The 15,162-nt window shown below is 37.6% G+C and overlaps 1 protein-coding gene across 3 annotated transcripts; it reads right to left on the reverse strand.

Annotated features, from left to right (window-relative positions):
* Nucleotides 1-8,799: 8,799 nt before the first annotated feature.
* ap1ar (adaptor related protein complex 1 associated regulatory protein) lies at nt 8,800-14,214 on the reverse strand. Of its 3 annotated transcripts, none has more exons than XM_039663087.2 (10): nt 13,907-14,214; nt 12,989-13,037; nt 12,872-12,898; nt 12,755-12,780; nt 11,990-12,086; nt 11,652-11,750; nt 10,935-11,002; nt 10,621-10,691; nt 10,394-10,501; nt 8,800-9,218 (listed from the first exon to the last, which is right to left on the reverse strand). In XM_039663087.2, the coding sequence occupies exons 1-10, from the start codon at nt 13,975-13,977 to the stop codon at nt 8,941-8,943; spliced, it is 894 nt and encodes a 297-aa protein (XP_039519021.2). In that variant the 5' UTR covers nt 13,978-14,214; the 3' UTR covers nt 8,800-8,940. The 3 variants fall into 3 exon arrangements, with proteins under 3 accessions (XP_039519021.2, XP_039519022.2, XP_039519024.2); XM_039663088.2 differs by having other exon boundaries at nt 10,627-10,691; nt 13,907-14,179; XM_039663090.2 differs by lacking the exon at nt 11,652-11,750 and having other exon boundaries at nt 13,907-14,128.
* Nucleotides 14,215-15,162: the final 948 nt, after the last annotated feature.

The following is a 15,162-nucleotide window of genomic DNA, read 5'->3' on the forward strand; positions in this document are numbered from 1 at the left end:
TCGTTCATCATGTCCTATAACAATATGGGTGCATTTTCAGGGGCCATCAATATTTAATATAGTAGCCTGGTTAGAATGAAAATGAGAATGAAGCTGTGAATTTGACTTCAGACATTATAATGGATCTCAATTATTAAAGCTCACAGACATCAGCAAAACCCAAAGGTCCAAACATCACTAAGCCTTTTACCTTCAGCAGCACTTTTTCAGTAGAGGAACATTAATGCATTATCAATACTGATTAATCTTTAAAAAGGGCCGAGGCAAGAATAGCCTATGGACCTGAATGCACAAGGCATCCAAGATAAATAAAGGAAAGGCCTCACTGAGGCCCTGTATTAAGACGTGTTTTGGTCATCAGATCACAGGTGGACAACTCCAATACTGGTGTAAACGGGGTCATTAGAACGGGACATTCAAAAGTTGCATTCATCCACCTGGATGATGATGATGATGATGATAATTATAGATTTGTCAGCTAAATCTTTTCATCACATCAGAGTTAACATTCTCTCCTTGAACATTCACTCAGCGTCAATGATGAATCCCTCTCATCCTATTTGCACCAAACATGAGTGGCGCTTCAAAAACAAATAGAACCCGACGCATCGACAGACGAGTGTTCCATTTCTGATTTGGAATCTTGACGCATCGTGGTGTACGGGTGTCTCTATCCACAAGTTTCCGAGGGGCGCTCCTGTAAAAAATAAAGTGGGTGAAACTTCCGGTGAGGCGGCGGAAGTAGCATTCCAATGTTATTTTGTGTGTTAGTTAGCGAAGAAGCTAGCTGTTTTTCGGAGAATTATTTTACTATTTAAAGACGCAAATCTTTATGAGAGATGTCGTTACGGAGCTCAGGGACAACATGTGCTGTTCGCGGTTGTATGTATAACCGGATTAAACTAGTTCAGTGGCTTAAACGTGATTGTTTTGAACATATGCTGAAAACGAAATCAGAGTGATCCTACCAATGACTGTAGTTTCCATCACCTCCCAAAAGACGACGAATCTTCCTGTGTACATTTGTTTAGATTCTTAATATTCTATAAACTCTATCAGCATGTGTTTGGCTGTTCACTATTGATGTTACACCTAAACTCAGGATCAAAGCCTGTGTTGACAGAATACCAAATGTGCCAGTTAATGTATTCAAGCAGCACATTCATTTATAATTTTGAATAAACTCCAAAGCACAATGACTAAGTGTGTATTTTTTTATGTTAATTGTTTGTCAGCTCGCACAACTGTCTGTCACCATGCCTTGTCTTGATGAGTATTGATTATTAATGTTATTATAATACTCCCAATCAACAGTGGTGGAGGAAGTACTGAATCTCAGTACTTAAGTAAAAGTACAAATACCCAGATAAATATTTACTTTAGTAAAAGTAGAAGTAACACAATGACCACCATACTTAAGTAAAAAGTAAAAAGTACTTTATTTTAAATGTACTTTAAGTATTAAAAGTAAAAGTACTTGCATAACAATTTATTATCTTAATGTCTATTTTCTAATGATTAATAAAACATTTAATTCTAACTCATTCAACCTAATAGCCTACTCCTATAATGATGTTTAATAATGATGGAAAAAAATGTCACCATTTCTGAAACAAGCTTGCAATTAGGCAATATACACATCATGCTTATCCTTACTATATGTTAATAACTATGTTTGGCAGTAAACGAGAAGAATTTATGGTGTAATTCTGAGCCTCTTGGCTTGCCATAATCCTAACCAAACCAAACATATATTACACACGGTGTGTTTCCTATGCATGTAAAAACAAATTTTCGCGTATGAGTTGCACGATAAACACACTGCGTGTGAGACGCATTTAGTGTGACCGGGTTGATATACTGTATCTATGGCAACCAAACAAACGTCACTGGTGAGACAAACGTGCAACGAACGGACGGTCAGATTACGTTTTGGCAGGGGAAAAAACTGATCAGAAAATGTAACGAAAATGTAACAGAAGTTGTAGAAATGTAGTGGAGTAGAAAGTATAATAATTGCTGCAAAATGTAACGAAGTAAAAGTAAAAAGTATGCACTATTTATTGTACTTAAGTAAAGTAAAGATACGTGAAAAATGTACTTAAGTAAAGTAACGAAGTATTTGTACTTCGTTACATTCCACCACTGCCAATCAACTACTGCGGAGGGTAAAGGTACTGTTATTTCACCCTTTTGAATTTCGTTGAGATTGTGTTCCCACATCGTTAGCTAGTTTGGATCGCTATAACTTGAATGACTGTCAACTGTTGAATGAACGAGTGTCGAGCATGTCAAATCGCGCTTTGTTGACTTCCAACCGGAAGTCGCGCCCACTTTTGATGCAAGGCCTCATGGGGCGTAGGAAACTTGTGGATAGAGAGCCTAAGTCCCTCCCCTTCCGGTCGACCACCATGGGATCTTATTTCGGAAAAAAATATTGAATGGTAGTCAATGGCGAGAGACAACACATATTTTGATCTCGTTTGAATTGTGCCCTGAATTACACATATGATGTTTGTCAATTTAAAATATACATTTTAAAGTAAAGAAAGTTGCAGTTTGATGTAAAACCGTTGAGGTATAAGACTGTGAAAATACGTAAAAGACTACAAACCCCAAAGCCGCACATTTTCTCTCAATGAATGAAGCTAACTTTACTGAGGCTGTCTGTCATTGTTTCTACCGTCTTACGTTATAATCGCAACGTTACGCCGTCCTACCTGAGTGTTTTGTACCAGACTGCACACACACGAGCAGCGGATCTCGTTTCGTTTCCCGGGAGATGTAGTTCACAGAGCGATTTTCACATAAAACTAAATGTTACTCTTCTGTTGTATGACAAACTGCGACGTTTTTGACTTTCAGAATTATCTTTTAAATTGACAAACATCATATGTGTAATTGAGGGCACAGTTCAGACGGAATAAAAAGATAAGTTGTCTCTCGTCATTGACTACCATTCATATTTTTTCCGAAATAAGGTCCCATGAGCCGGAAGCGGAGGCGCGGAGGCGCGTCTCATTCACAACCCAGTGGACTGTCCACAAAACAAAGAAAAACCAACGCATTCTCACCCCAAGGCGTCACCTAACTGACCCCAGATCTAAACCTAAAGTGCGCCTGAAGCGTCAAATATTGAAGCATGGTCAAAATGTGATGCCTTGGGGTGAGAATGTGTTGAAATCTAGCCTATAATATCTATTTTATTTGATCTATTTGTCTATTTTAAAATTTGACCAAATCTATTGTATGTCCCCAAGCTATCTATTAAACAGATATGATCTAAATCTTAAAATCCATAACTGCTGTTGTTGGCTGGCTGATGCTATAGGTGAATGCACTATTCTGCAGCATTACTCTGTGGCTTATATTATATCTACAGGCTACTGTAATGTGTCACTAGAAACTGACCGAATACAAAACACTGAAACTTTTTTTAAAATTGGCACGAAAGCTGCAATAGTCACTGAAAAACAAAGCTGCTTGTAAAACATCAAATTTGCTCTTAGCCACATATATTCTGCTTCACATCTTTCGTGAACGCTAATGGAAAAGTGAGTTTAAGGGTGAGTAAATGATGACAGAATTGCAGAATTTTTGAGTCAAGTCAACTCACTTTTATTTATAAAGCACTTTTTACAATACATATTGTATCAAAGCAGCTTCACAGTGATAACATGAAAGTAATACAACACAGATTAATATTATTGTTGAATATTAAATGTCCCCAACTAAGCAAGACAAAAGTGAACTTTAAAGGGTTAGTTCACCCAAAAATGAAAAATCTGTCAGTATTTACTCACCCTCATTGTTCCAAAACCTCTATGTGTTTATTTGTTCTGTTGAACACAAAGGAAGATATTTGGAATAATGTTTTAATCAAACAGATCTCATTCCCCATTGACTACCATAGTAGGAAAAAATACATATGATAGTCAATGGGGAATGAGATCTGTTTGATTAAAACATTCTTCCAAACATCTTCCTTTGTGTTCATCAGAAGAAATAAACACATAGAGGTTTGGAACAACATGAGGGTGAGTAAATACTGACAGAATTTTCATTTTTGGGTGAACTAACCCTTTGACAATTTGCGGTCTTCAATAATAAATGCCTAAAAGTCACCATAAGCATGGCTTGATGCACTCATTCAAGTGCCTTAGTGTCTTTACATCACTGTTACTGTAAATCTTTTTCAACAGGAAATAAGAGAGCATAACACATTTTTATCGCTACAGTACGTTTTCCTTCCTCAACCACTGATGTGAGGCTGTACATTTGAATGAAATAAATAACAGATCATAAAATATCAGATAGGCATATGCTACTGAAATTGACATAGGTTTCATTTCATTTGACCACAATGACTCTATTGATCAAATTAAATGGCAGTTAGTCTGTGAGTGTGTGTCTGTCATATATCTTCATTTTAGTTTCCCTGAGCGTGTTGCCGGAGCTGCAGACAGGAGAGAGAAAGAGCAATTTATTTTTACCTCAAGGCTCTTTCCCTTGGGCTGATACTTTCATCTTGTGAAAGAGGCAAAATCCCTGTATAAGAGTAAACAGTATGACCTCCAATCAATGACCCTCAAAATCTTGCAGAATAAACTGTCTTTAAATGATTTACACTAAGTTAGAAACTGTAATCGAAGACTGTCTGAACATGTAATTATTATGCATTATAATATTAATCAGCTTTATACCACATAAAGATATTTAAACTCAATGGATGTCCGTAGATATTGGCGCCCTGCGTGTTTGATTCATTGATTGATTTATGAAACAACGCCGCCACCTGCAGTTTAGGTTTTGTCATTACAGTCTGTGTAGCGCTCTCACTAAAATGTAGCTAATGTTCAGATCATTGACATTTTGTCTCAGTCTGAAAGTTATATTTATCATATATATATATATATATACTCTGCATTTCTATTAGGCAAAATTAACTGGATGACACAAACAGACGGGTGTAATATTATTTGTTTATTAGTCAGATCTAACCCAAGGTTGTATGTTCTGTTGATTAGATAATAAAAACTGTAATTACGTTCAGTTTATCAGAAATATGACAGGTCCTTCACTAACACCCAGAATTGTGGAAAAAAAAGATGTTCCTCTAACACAAGGAAACATTTCCACAAATGTACAACGCATTCTCACCCCAAGGCGTCACCTTTGACCATGCTTCAATATTTGACGTTTTAGGCGCCCTTTAGCGTCACTTACATGACGCGATCCTACGGCGTCATCTAACTGACGCTAAAGGAAAGCGTCAGTTAGAGGACGCGGTTAGGTTTAGGTGTGGGGTGGGGGTAGGGTACACGCGATCCTAGGGCGTCATCTAACTGACGCTAAAGGGCACCTAAAGCGTCAGATATTGAAGCATGTCCAAATGCTTCCCAAGGCGTCAGTTAGGTGACGCCTTGGGAGTGAGAATGGGCTGAAATGTAACTGTGCAGCAGTTTAAGCTCTGTTGAAGAGTTGGGAATTGCATAGGAAACGTAATTCCAGAGCCTTTCTTGGAATGTTCAGCATATTTTATTTTCCTTAAATTGAGAACCACTATTATCATTTCAATATACACACTAGTCATAATGCAAAATAAGGCCTGGTAACAGTGTTTCCATTAGTCAATCAGTTAAAGCTGCAAACCTTAGTCATTTCCATAAATATGCCTCCATAAACACACAGATGGGGCTGTATTTTAAAATGTCATTTCACACATCAGCTACACATTATTTACAATCACCTGGGCCCATTTAATTCTGACTGATGGACAAACATTCATGTATCTTTGCAAATGTTCCCAAACTCTTCAAACAGGATGAGTTACATGGTCAACAGACTCAAAAACAAACACTGCATTGATCATACTTCACATTCTGACGACATGAATACATCTCTTTTGAGGTGTGCTGGTAGAATAAGAAAATAACGTGACATGATTGTGCTGTACAGAAGCTCTTGTGGGCACTGATGTTTTACAACTAGAGACAGACGCGGAGTCTCCACTGCTCTTAAAGGCCTTTCGCGTCTGCTTTACAATCATTAATAGACAGATCAGAATACATGAAAACATTTAAAAGCATTATGGTTGAGGGAAATATGTGGGTCAATGGCAGATGGCAAACAATTAAACGAGTCGAGTCAAATTCATGTGTAAAAATAATTTCTGACCATTTGATGACCCCTCTTTCATTCATTATGCTAATACCGTTCCAATAAAGACCCTGTCAGGTTAGATGCCATATTTTTCATTGTTTATAACAACAGTCTGATTGCTCAGTGGACGAAACGTCTCTCAGAGAAAAAACTTCAGTACAACAACTCCATTGAACAGTTTTAAAAGGGTGTGAAATCATGTTATCTAAGACATTTATACGTTCCATTGTAAAGATGATATCCCTCACCACATGTTCATCTGCATTAAATTCAATATGGCATCTATAGGGTCACAAAAAACTTGTTCGGGTCATATCTCACCCCATAATTAAATAGAAAAACAAAGATAAAATTGTATCATATAAAGAAATATATAAGCATATTTTAGGCCATAGTGATTTTGACTTTTTCACATCACAGAAAGAGAACGTTTTAAAGAGGTGGTAAAATGCCCTTTTCACAATTAAGATGTAAAATATATCGCTGATGTCCCCAGAGTGTGTATGTGAAGTTTTAGCTCAAAATACCCCACAGATATTTTTATATAGCATGCTAAAGTTGTCACTTTTTGAGGGTTAGCAAAAACGCACCGTTTTGTGTCTGGCCCTTTAAATGCAAATGAACTGCAGTTCCCGGGACAGTGGGCGGAGCTTCAAGAGTGTTTGCGTTAGCAGCTGAGATTACCTCACGAAGACACACGCTAAAATGTCAGAAGCTGTCCTGCCTTTTATGTTTAAACTGGAGTCAGACAAAGATGGAGAGACTAAGAAGAAGTGACAACACATAGAATGCAACAGGACATCTTTGAATGGTTAGTTGATGAATTTATGTTGCTGATATGGAGTTAACTATCTTCAATTAGCATATTCTGTCTTGATAATCTATAAATCGCTTGTATAGGAACTGTTGTGAGTTGCACACAGAGTGATTTTCTATTGCATGTGGAAAGATGGATGCTAAAGTTTGAGTTTACTCACAAATGTGCTTGACTACAACTCTCCTCAACATGGACTGCGTGTTTGCGGGGGCGGGGTTAGTGATGTCACTAATCCAGGGGGAAGCTCGTGTAGTCCCTACCAGCCGTTTGTTGTAGTCCTTAAAAAATGAGTTCTTTAAAAGCAAATATCTCCCTTTGCTTTTAACTTTGTAACTTTGCAGATGTTGTTTAGGCTCAAACAGCAACATTACACACTAACTAAAGTTAGAAAAGTGAAATCATAATCAACCATCCCTTTAAAGTCCCCGTGAAATCAAAATTGAACCTATTTACTTTGTTAGCGCATATTGCTAGTCTTGTGGTGAACAATTAATCCGTGCAAGTAAATATATATTAAAAAAATGTTTTACCTTGGTAATCTTTAATCAAAATCTGAAAAGTTACTTCCGGTCTGGAACGGTTGATGACGTAGGTTTCACAGTTTGGGTGGGGAAACGCTTAACCACTCCCCTCAAACCGTTAGTTTGCTATGAGCGAGAGATGGAGAGGAGGAGCGCTAGAGTAAAACCCTGCCCTCTGTTCAATATTCCGTTTCACTTGAAAATACGTCTCAGCACGGGAGAAAAATCGTTTGCAACTTCCGGTTCACGGGGACTTTAATATGGTAATAAGTATTCATGAAAATGGTGTCAATCAATGTCAAAAACAATTTTCCTAAAACATGCTTATTTTCTTTATGCAAAATAATATTTCTTCGATTTCACTGTGAAACAACTTTCATGTTTCGGAAAGATATACACATCAAATCATTTTTAGATACAGTAAGACAACATGAATTCATTCAATAACGTCAGGATTATCAAAACCAGAGGTAGAATATGACTATATCCATATTACACCATGTGTTTTCCCTCTTTCTGATCCATTTAGTTAAGAAATGCAAGGTTTTAAAGAACTGGTCGTCACCGTTTCCAAAAAGTGTTGACAACAAACCCTTTGACCCACAGAAAGATAAACAGTGACTATTTTAAAAGCACTTATGGACTTAATTTAAATACGTTCCAATGCATTTTTGCCAAAAGGTCTTTCCCTTTAAACTGTCCTGTGTCTCATACACATCATACAAGGGCACACATTCCCTGACAAGTCATTTTCCCTGTTATAATGTCTGATATGACTGTTATCGTATCAACCATGCAAAAGAAAAGATACAACGGTTCTGGAAAACATCTGTAGCTTTCGAGAAACTTCCCTCTTCTTCTAAAATTGCACTTGATTCAGATCTCTAATGAAAACTTCTGAAATAAGGCTGAACGAAAACCATTCCTCACCCAGTTATTAAAATGAAACGAATAAACATAAATTACAGATGCATCTAATAATTAAAAACCGGGCCAAACGCAAATCCTAATGAATCAGTGACCTAATGGTGTGAATCTCAGGAAAACTGTCACAAACATGTCATTATTCATCCCAAAAGAAATTATATTTTGCATAAACAAAATGAAGCATCCATAAAGATGTTTTTGCATTGTGACCAATAAGCATGGCTGCATGTATTGTATCGACTCTTATGCTGATTTAAAAGTTAGAAATGCTTGTATTACAGTATTTTTATTGTAATACAGATATCAGTCAAAATAATGAAAATATATATAATATTTTTTTTGGGATAAATTATGACAATTTTCATGATATTCACCCAATGACAGTACATTTTCTCTCACACTTTAAGAATTTCATTTTATACATCAAGTTGAACTGACCATCCGCGGTCATATCACACTGATATTGAACGAGGCATTTGAAATCGCTGTGGTCTCACGCTCTCTTGCTGTAGACTATCTCTCTTGTTGGTCAGAGCTGGCCTTATGCCCCGCCTCCTCAGTGGGCGTGTCCAGTACTGGATTAACGAATCCCTCAAATTCCTCGTCGCCATGGTCACCACTGTCCTCGGGATGTGCGCTGACAAAGTCGTTCTCCCACTCCAGAGCGTTGGAGTCCTCAGAGGTGGAGGTGGGTCCGCTGTCCAGCTGTTTCCCGCCAGGACGAAGCGCCGCCCGTAAAATGTCCTCCTCCGTTTTGGAACGCTCCCATGCAGGACCCATTCGGTTCATTCCTGTGTAATGACACATATTAATTTGTTACAGTGAAGACACATGGATTAAGTCAACCCAATTTGCTCTGTTAATACAGGTCCCTGTACAAAATTCACCATTCATCAAAATGTAAAAATAAAGTAAGACTGGATGTTTCAGGCAGTTCAGAATTGGTTCCGTCTTTGTTGTGCACTTTGAAACTTTGCCGACCTTTTACATTCACAAGCTATTTTACACACTGCATGAAGGTAATCTCCGGAAAAGCATAATAGGAGCACTTTAAAAATAATAATCCAATTGTTTATTGTTCATTCGTGTTAGTTCACACTGCATTAAAGGGATAGTTCACTTTGAAATAAATATTTGATATGTTTTAGCTTATCTCAAGGGCATCCAAGATGTAGGCGTCTTTGTTTCCGCAGTAGTTTCAAATTTGATATTTTTAGGTCAAACCGTTCGTGTCATTTAATGGAGGTCTATGGTCACCACCTCAAAGAGCATGCACAGAGAAGTCCAAATTAAACATGATTTAATGACTCGTAAATGTAAGTACACATTGATATATTGATTGATATATTAAAATCGTCTTCCATTGCGATTTCCTGTACATCAACAGACAAGTAGAATTTTTTTCACAACTGCGCAAGAGATCACTTCCAGCGCTTGTGCAGACCGAAGCGATCACTTGGACGTGACTGTGGTTACAAGAGGTAAAACGATATAAATACAGTTCGTTTTCTCGTCTTAGGCCATCAATGTGTACTTACATTTACAAGTCATTAAATCATGTTTAATTTTGACTTCTCTGTGCATACTCTGAGGTGGTGACCATAGACCTCCATTATATGACAGACAGACAAGAATTGTATGACCTAAAATTATCAAAATTGAAAATACTGTGGAAACAAAAACACCTACATCTTGCCCTTGAGGTAAGCTAAAACATACCAAAAATTTATTTCAAAGTGAACTATCCCTTTAAGAGACACATATTTTGAATATTACAATTTGCATTAAACAAGATCAATAAACACTCCAAAATGTCAAAGTTAAAACCTGTCTTGGATGTGACATTTAAAGCAAACAGTCAACCTGCAAAACAGCAACATTTAAATTGGCATGTTGTAACTTGACTTCATAGTTTGCTTAGTGCTCATAATCATGCGAGTGTTATCGGTTCTGTGAAGTCACTCACCCTCCTCATCCTCCCACTCCAGGTCCAGTGACGTGGCGTCAGTCTTACTGGTGAAGTCCCAGCTGCTCTCTGTGTTTGGCGTCACCACATTCGTCTCAGAGCTGAGTCCTTCACACACACAGTCGATACCAATTTTAGCATTTAGAGATGAATACTAAAAGATTTTTTTATTTAAATACATGTATTCTAATAGATTTTTAAATTGAATTGTGTTAATGGGAACTCACGGTTACCACGAAATGCTTCAGATTGAGCCTTCACACTCTGCAGGTACACCTCGAACTCTCCATCTGACGCACTGGGGAAACACACATTTATATATATATATATATATATATATATATATATTATGGATCATAAATAGGAAGATATTTCTATAGAAGTCTAGCTTCATTTCTTTCCACATGCTACTTGGTTTGATATTTTGTGTCTAATGCAATGACACTCATACTGTACATTTGTAAGTGTAACCTAAGTGTTCGAACACTTTTCGGGGTCACTGAATACCATTTGCATTCATTTCAGGGCAGATTGAACTTACGGTTTGTGCCGAGTGTCATTGCTCTCTGAATCTGATTTGGGTTTGGTCTTCTGTGGCTGTTGCTTTCCCTGAAAACAGAACATTTTAAGAATGACGACTGACTCACTTCCGCTAATATTTCACCAAGTGCTATGGTCTCGCTCAGATTTTCAAAAAACATGGCTAAAATTATTTCTAACTGTTAGTGCCAAAGTTTGGTGCCCTCCTGGGAAGCAGATATTAGCAGATGGTCAAACACACAAATCATGGTAGAAAGGAAAATTATAGAAAATAAAAATGAACAGAAGACATGAGGGCAAATTAAGAAGACAAATGCTAATAAAAACAGGAGGAAATGAGAGACATGCAGTTTAGGATAGTTAGTTTTAGGTGGAGAAGGTTTTCTTGGAAGCAGATTGATTTTGTTTTTCATCAGCATTAAGTGCTGAGTTTATTCACAGGGCGTTGATCGATATTTGATGCTGGACCAACATTAAGAGCCTTCAATCCTGTTTAGAAGTCTATTCATTGCGTTTGACAATCTATATGTTTCAAAGATGAGTAATTTCAACAAATACATGATAAACAATGCATAATGTAAAAACTCAAGGAATTTTTTTTCAGAATTGTAACTTCTAAAATAGACCTGAAGGCATGTCATAAATGAGAAGGGTGTGGCTGAAGGTAAGTGGGCGGGGTTAAGAGAAAGGCTGGGCGTGCTCAGTGCGAACGCCTCACCTCCTTTAGCTTTCGTTCCTTAGCGAGCCGCGCTGCCTCGCGCTGGGCTGCAAAAGCAGCCTCCTCTTCTAGCCTTAACTTCTCCTCTTCTGCCACTAACTGGGCAAAAATCACAACAGGAAGGGAAGGTTAACTAAACTCAGAAATAAAAGCAGGGGTGATAACCAAAGCAATGGAAAACAACAAATGAAACCATAAACTCAATGTAAGCTCTAACTTAAAGGCAACTTTTGACCGCAAGTTGCCAACGTAAAATTGATCTTGTTCACACTATAAACAAGTTTCTTGTTCTGGTCTTATTGTGAACGTTTCATCAGGGCACATGTGACCTCCCGTACCTCTGCCTTCAGCTTTTTGTCGATCAGCGCCTGTTGGTCTGAGATGGCAGCGTAGCGTTGCTCTTTCAAGTGGCTGATCTCCTCCTCGCTGATGGGTCTGAACCAATGACAGAAGAGAGAGCAGAGTTCAAAGTCTACCTCAGCCAATCAAAATCTGTGATGCACTGATCTGAGAGGAATGCGGCTAATTACAGCCCCCCTTACTTGGACTTGTTCATTTTACAGCAAAAAGACCACTATGTAGATTGTTTAGACCAGTGATTTAGTGATTTTTAGAGACATACTGTACAATTATGAAATCAATATATTAGCAATCGTCTTGCACTTTTTTGTGTGCACAATATCCAGAATGATATCCATAAAGAGTCTTAAAATTCATTACACCATGTCCTATCCACATATGATCTGTATCTTTTTCTTGTTAATCAGACTTGTTGCCAATGGCGACACGCAACAGGCGATTATTTTTTAGAAACGTTTTCTATTTTAATATAAAAACATACAAAGTATGACAAATGACAATACTAATCTCACTAATTGTGTGCTTTATTTAATTGTTAAAAGAATTTCATGCGAGTTTGAACATTTTGTGTGACCTTTATAGCCAAACTGAGAAAAAAACAAAACAATGGATAATTCACCTCAGATTTCGATTTAAACGCTTGAACTATTGCTCTCTAGTACATACTGCTTTACTTGAGTGTACTGTAAGTATCCGGGTAAATAAGTAAAACTCAAAAGAGTCTAGATTAAATAATACCATACCTAGGGCAGCTTTGCGAGCTCTCACCCTGGAAAACAAAGCAAAAGTGTTGTTGTCTTAGCAAAGGAGGAATATTATAAAATTAAAGAAGTTGAGTGTGGTTCTGTAAGTGTCCTCACCTCATCGCTCTCCACAAGGTTCTCAAACTGTAACAGAACGCACGGATGTCACTCAAACTGCACAGCAATGAGAATGTATTTATAAATGATTTATAATTTTAAATAAATTATGATGACCTCAATGGTATAGTGTTCCCCAGCTGTGGTACTTTTGAAGTATTTAGACCTATTGGCAAACAAAAAAAACAAACAAAAAAAAAAACAAAAAAAACAATCAAATCATCATCTGGTCAGGCTGGTTTTATGTTATTAAAATATTTCATATAAAGGATTTAAGCAACAGCATTGTCCAATATCATCACTTGGGTTTCAAATAAAGATTCTGAGATTCTATTCTGTAAAACGGGGACTTCTCAAAATAGTAATAATCTAAGACTTAACAGACAACATATAAATAGTGAGTATAAAACATGCCTGGTACTAGTTTAGATTCAACAATTCAGACAGATATACAGTAGATAAATTACACACAATGGCAAATGGCCCAAAGCTGATGTCCTAGGGCGGATTCACAAGGACTCTGGGCGGGGTCCTGAGATCATCATCAGACCTCAACTAATGCGGAAACTAGAGTAGCGTTGATGAGTCCGAGTCATTCAAGCGAGTCGGTTCCATCGGAGAACAGATTCGATTCATTGCTTAAGTGTGAAACACGCGGTGGATTGTTTTATGTATCCATTAAATAATTACATATATCCCTTATCAAAAAATAAACTATTGTCTAGAACAGTAAAGTGGATTACAAACTCTCGAATCGATTCACTTGAATCATTTAAAAGGAACGATTCGTTCGCGAAATGAACATTGCTAATGGGACTGATATCAGTTGCTTTTAACTTAAGCTCTGCGTATGTAATGTAACAGTTAAACTGCATTGATATACATCAGAACATTCCTTTAAAAAGATCCAGAGATTTTCCACTGGCCGGCTATACGAGTGTTCAATGCAATGCACCTGACAACAGGCGATTCATGCTGCCAGAGATCACAGCTGGTGAAACTTCATATGAAATAACACGCCATTGACTGACTCACCCTCCTCCTCTTTGTATCCTGTTTGCTTCCCTTCTAAAGAGCCCAAAACATTGAGTCCAGCAGTTCCCCATGGCATACACGGATCAGGTGTATGTATCAGCTAACGTTACTCTTCCATTCCTGATTCTTTACACATTGCTCCGGATACGAGGATTGTATTCTCCATGACTCGTTTAAGCGCGTGCACGCGGCCGGTTCGCACAGGTGAGTCACCTGCGGACACTTCGCTCGCGCGGCTGCATCATACATCGCCCATGGGTGGCATTCTCAGAGCTGGCCTAAAAACCGCTTTTGTTTCTTCTTCCTGACAACTCACACATGTGATTAATGTTTAAACTACGGCAAGTCGCGAGGCTCAACTACTGCAATGACGTTTCAGAGACACTGGGGGTCGACAGAGATCATCCATAACTAAAATTACCATGGTAACCTACAGTTTCCACTAAAAATAGTTATGCTTGTGGAGGAGGTGGTGCTGGTTATTTTAAACTATAATAAAGTATAACCAATAATAATTAGAAATAAACCAAATCAGCATGTTATCACGATTTCTGAATGATAACACTGAAGACTGGAGTAATGATCCTGAAAATGCAGCATTGGTCACAGGAATAAATTACATTTTAACATATATTCAAATAGAAAACTTTAAATTGAAATAATGTTTCACAAAATTACTTTTTTGACTGCATTTTTGGTTGAACAAATGCGAGGTGAGCAGAAAATACTTAAAAACAAAACATTTTAAAAGATAATGAAATGTATATTATTAAAATTTAAACATATTTTTCTAAATGTGAATTATATAGTTTGTCATAGTCTAAACTAAACAATGTACTTGCCCCGAGCACATTTTGTTCATATAGCCTAGTGATGCTTGCCCACAAACTGGTATTTTTGCAGAAGCTCTTGGTTTTAACATTTGTTCAAAAATCTTTGGATATCAGACACCTACATATGGAGGATCATCTGCGTCTCCTCTGACTCAGAAACGATGGGGTCTCATGTATTACTCCATCAAAACCAAAACCCTGCTGCTTTTTTAAGGTCAAGGAGGATTAAAATCATATTAGGCAACGTTCTTTGACGCTTGATTTCAGGGAGCGCAAATTGCTCCTAACAGCAGGTAAAGCCGCGCGCCCAGATTGCACGCAGGTACGGCGACGCCATCTTTACGGGCCGTCGGTCTGAAACCTTCACGTATGATTACGTTTATATCCACATGAATGTACAGATAAAGTCACACATAGCCTACA

Source organism: Pimephales promelas, chromosome 9 (genome assembly GCF_988280905.1).
Source record: "Pimephales promelas chromosome 9, fPimPro1.hap1.1, whole genome shotgun sequence".
NCBI lineage: Eukaryota > Metazoa > Chordata > Actinopteri > Cypriniformes > Leuciscidae > Pimephales > Pimephales promelas.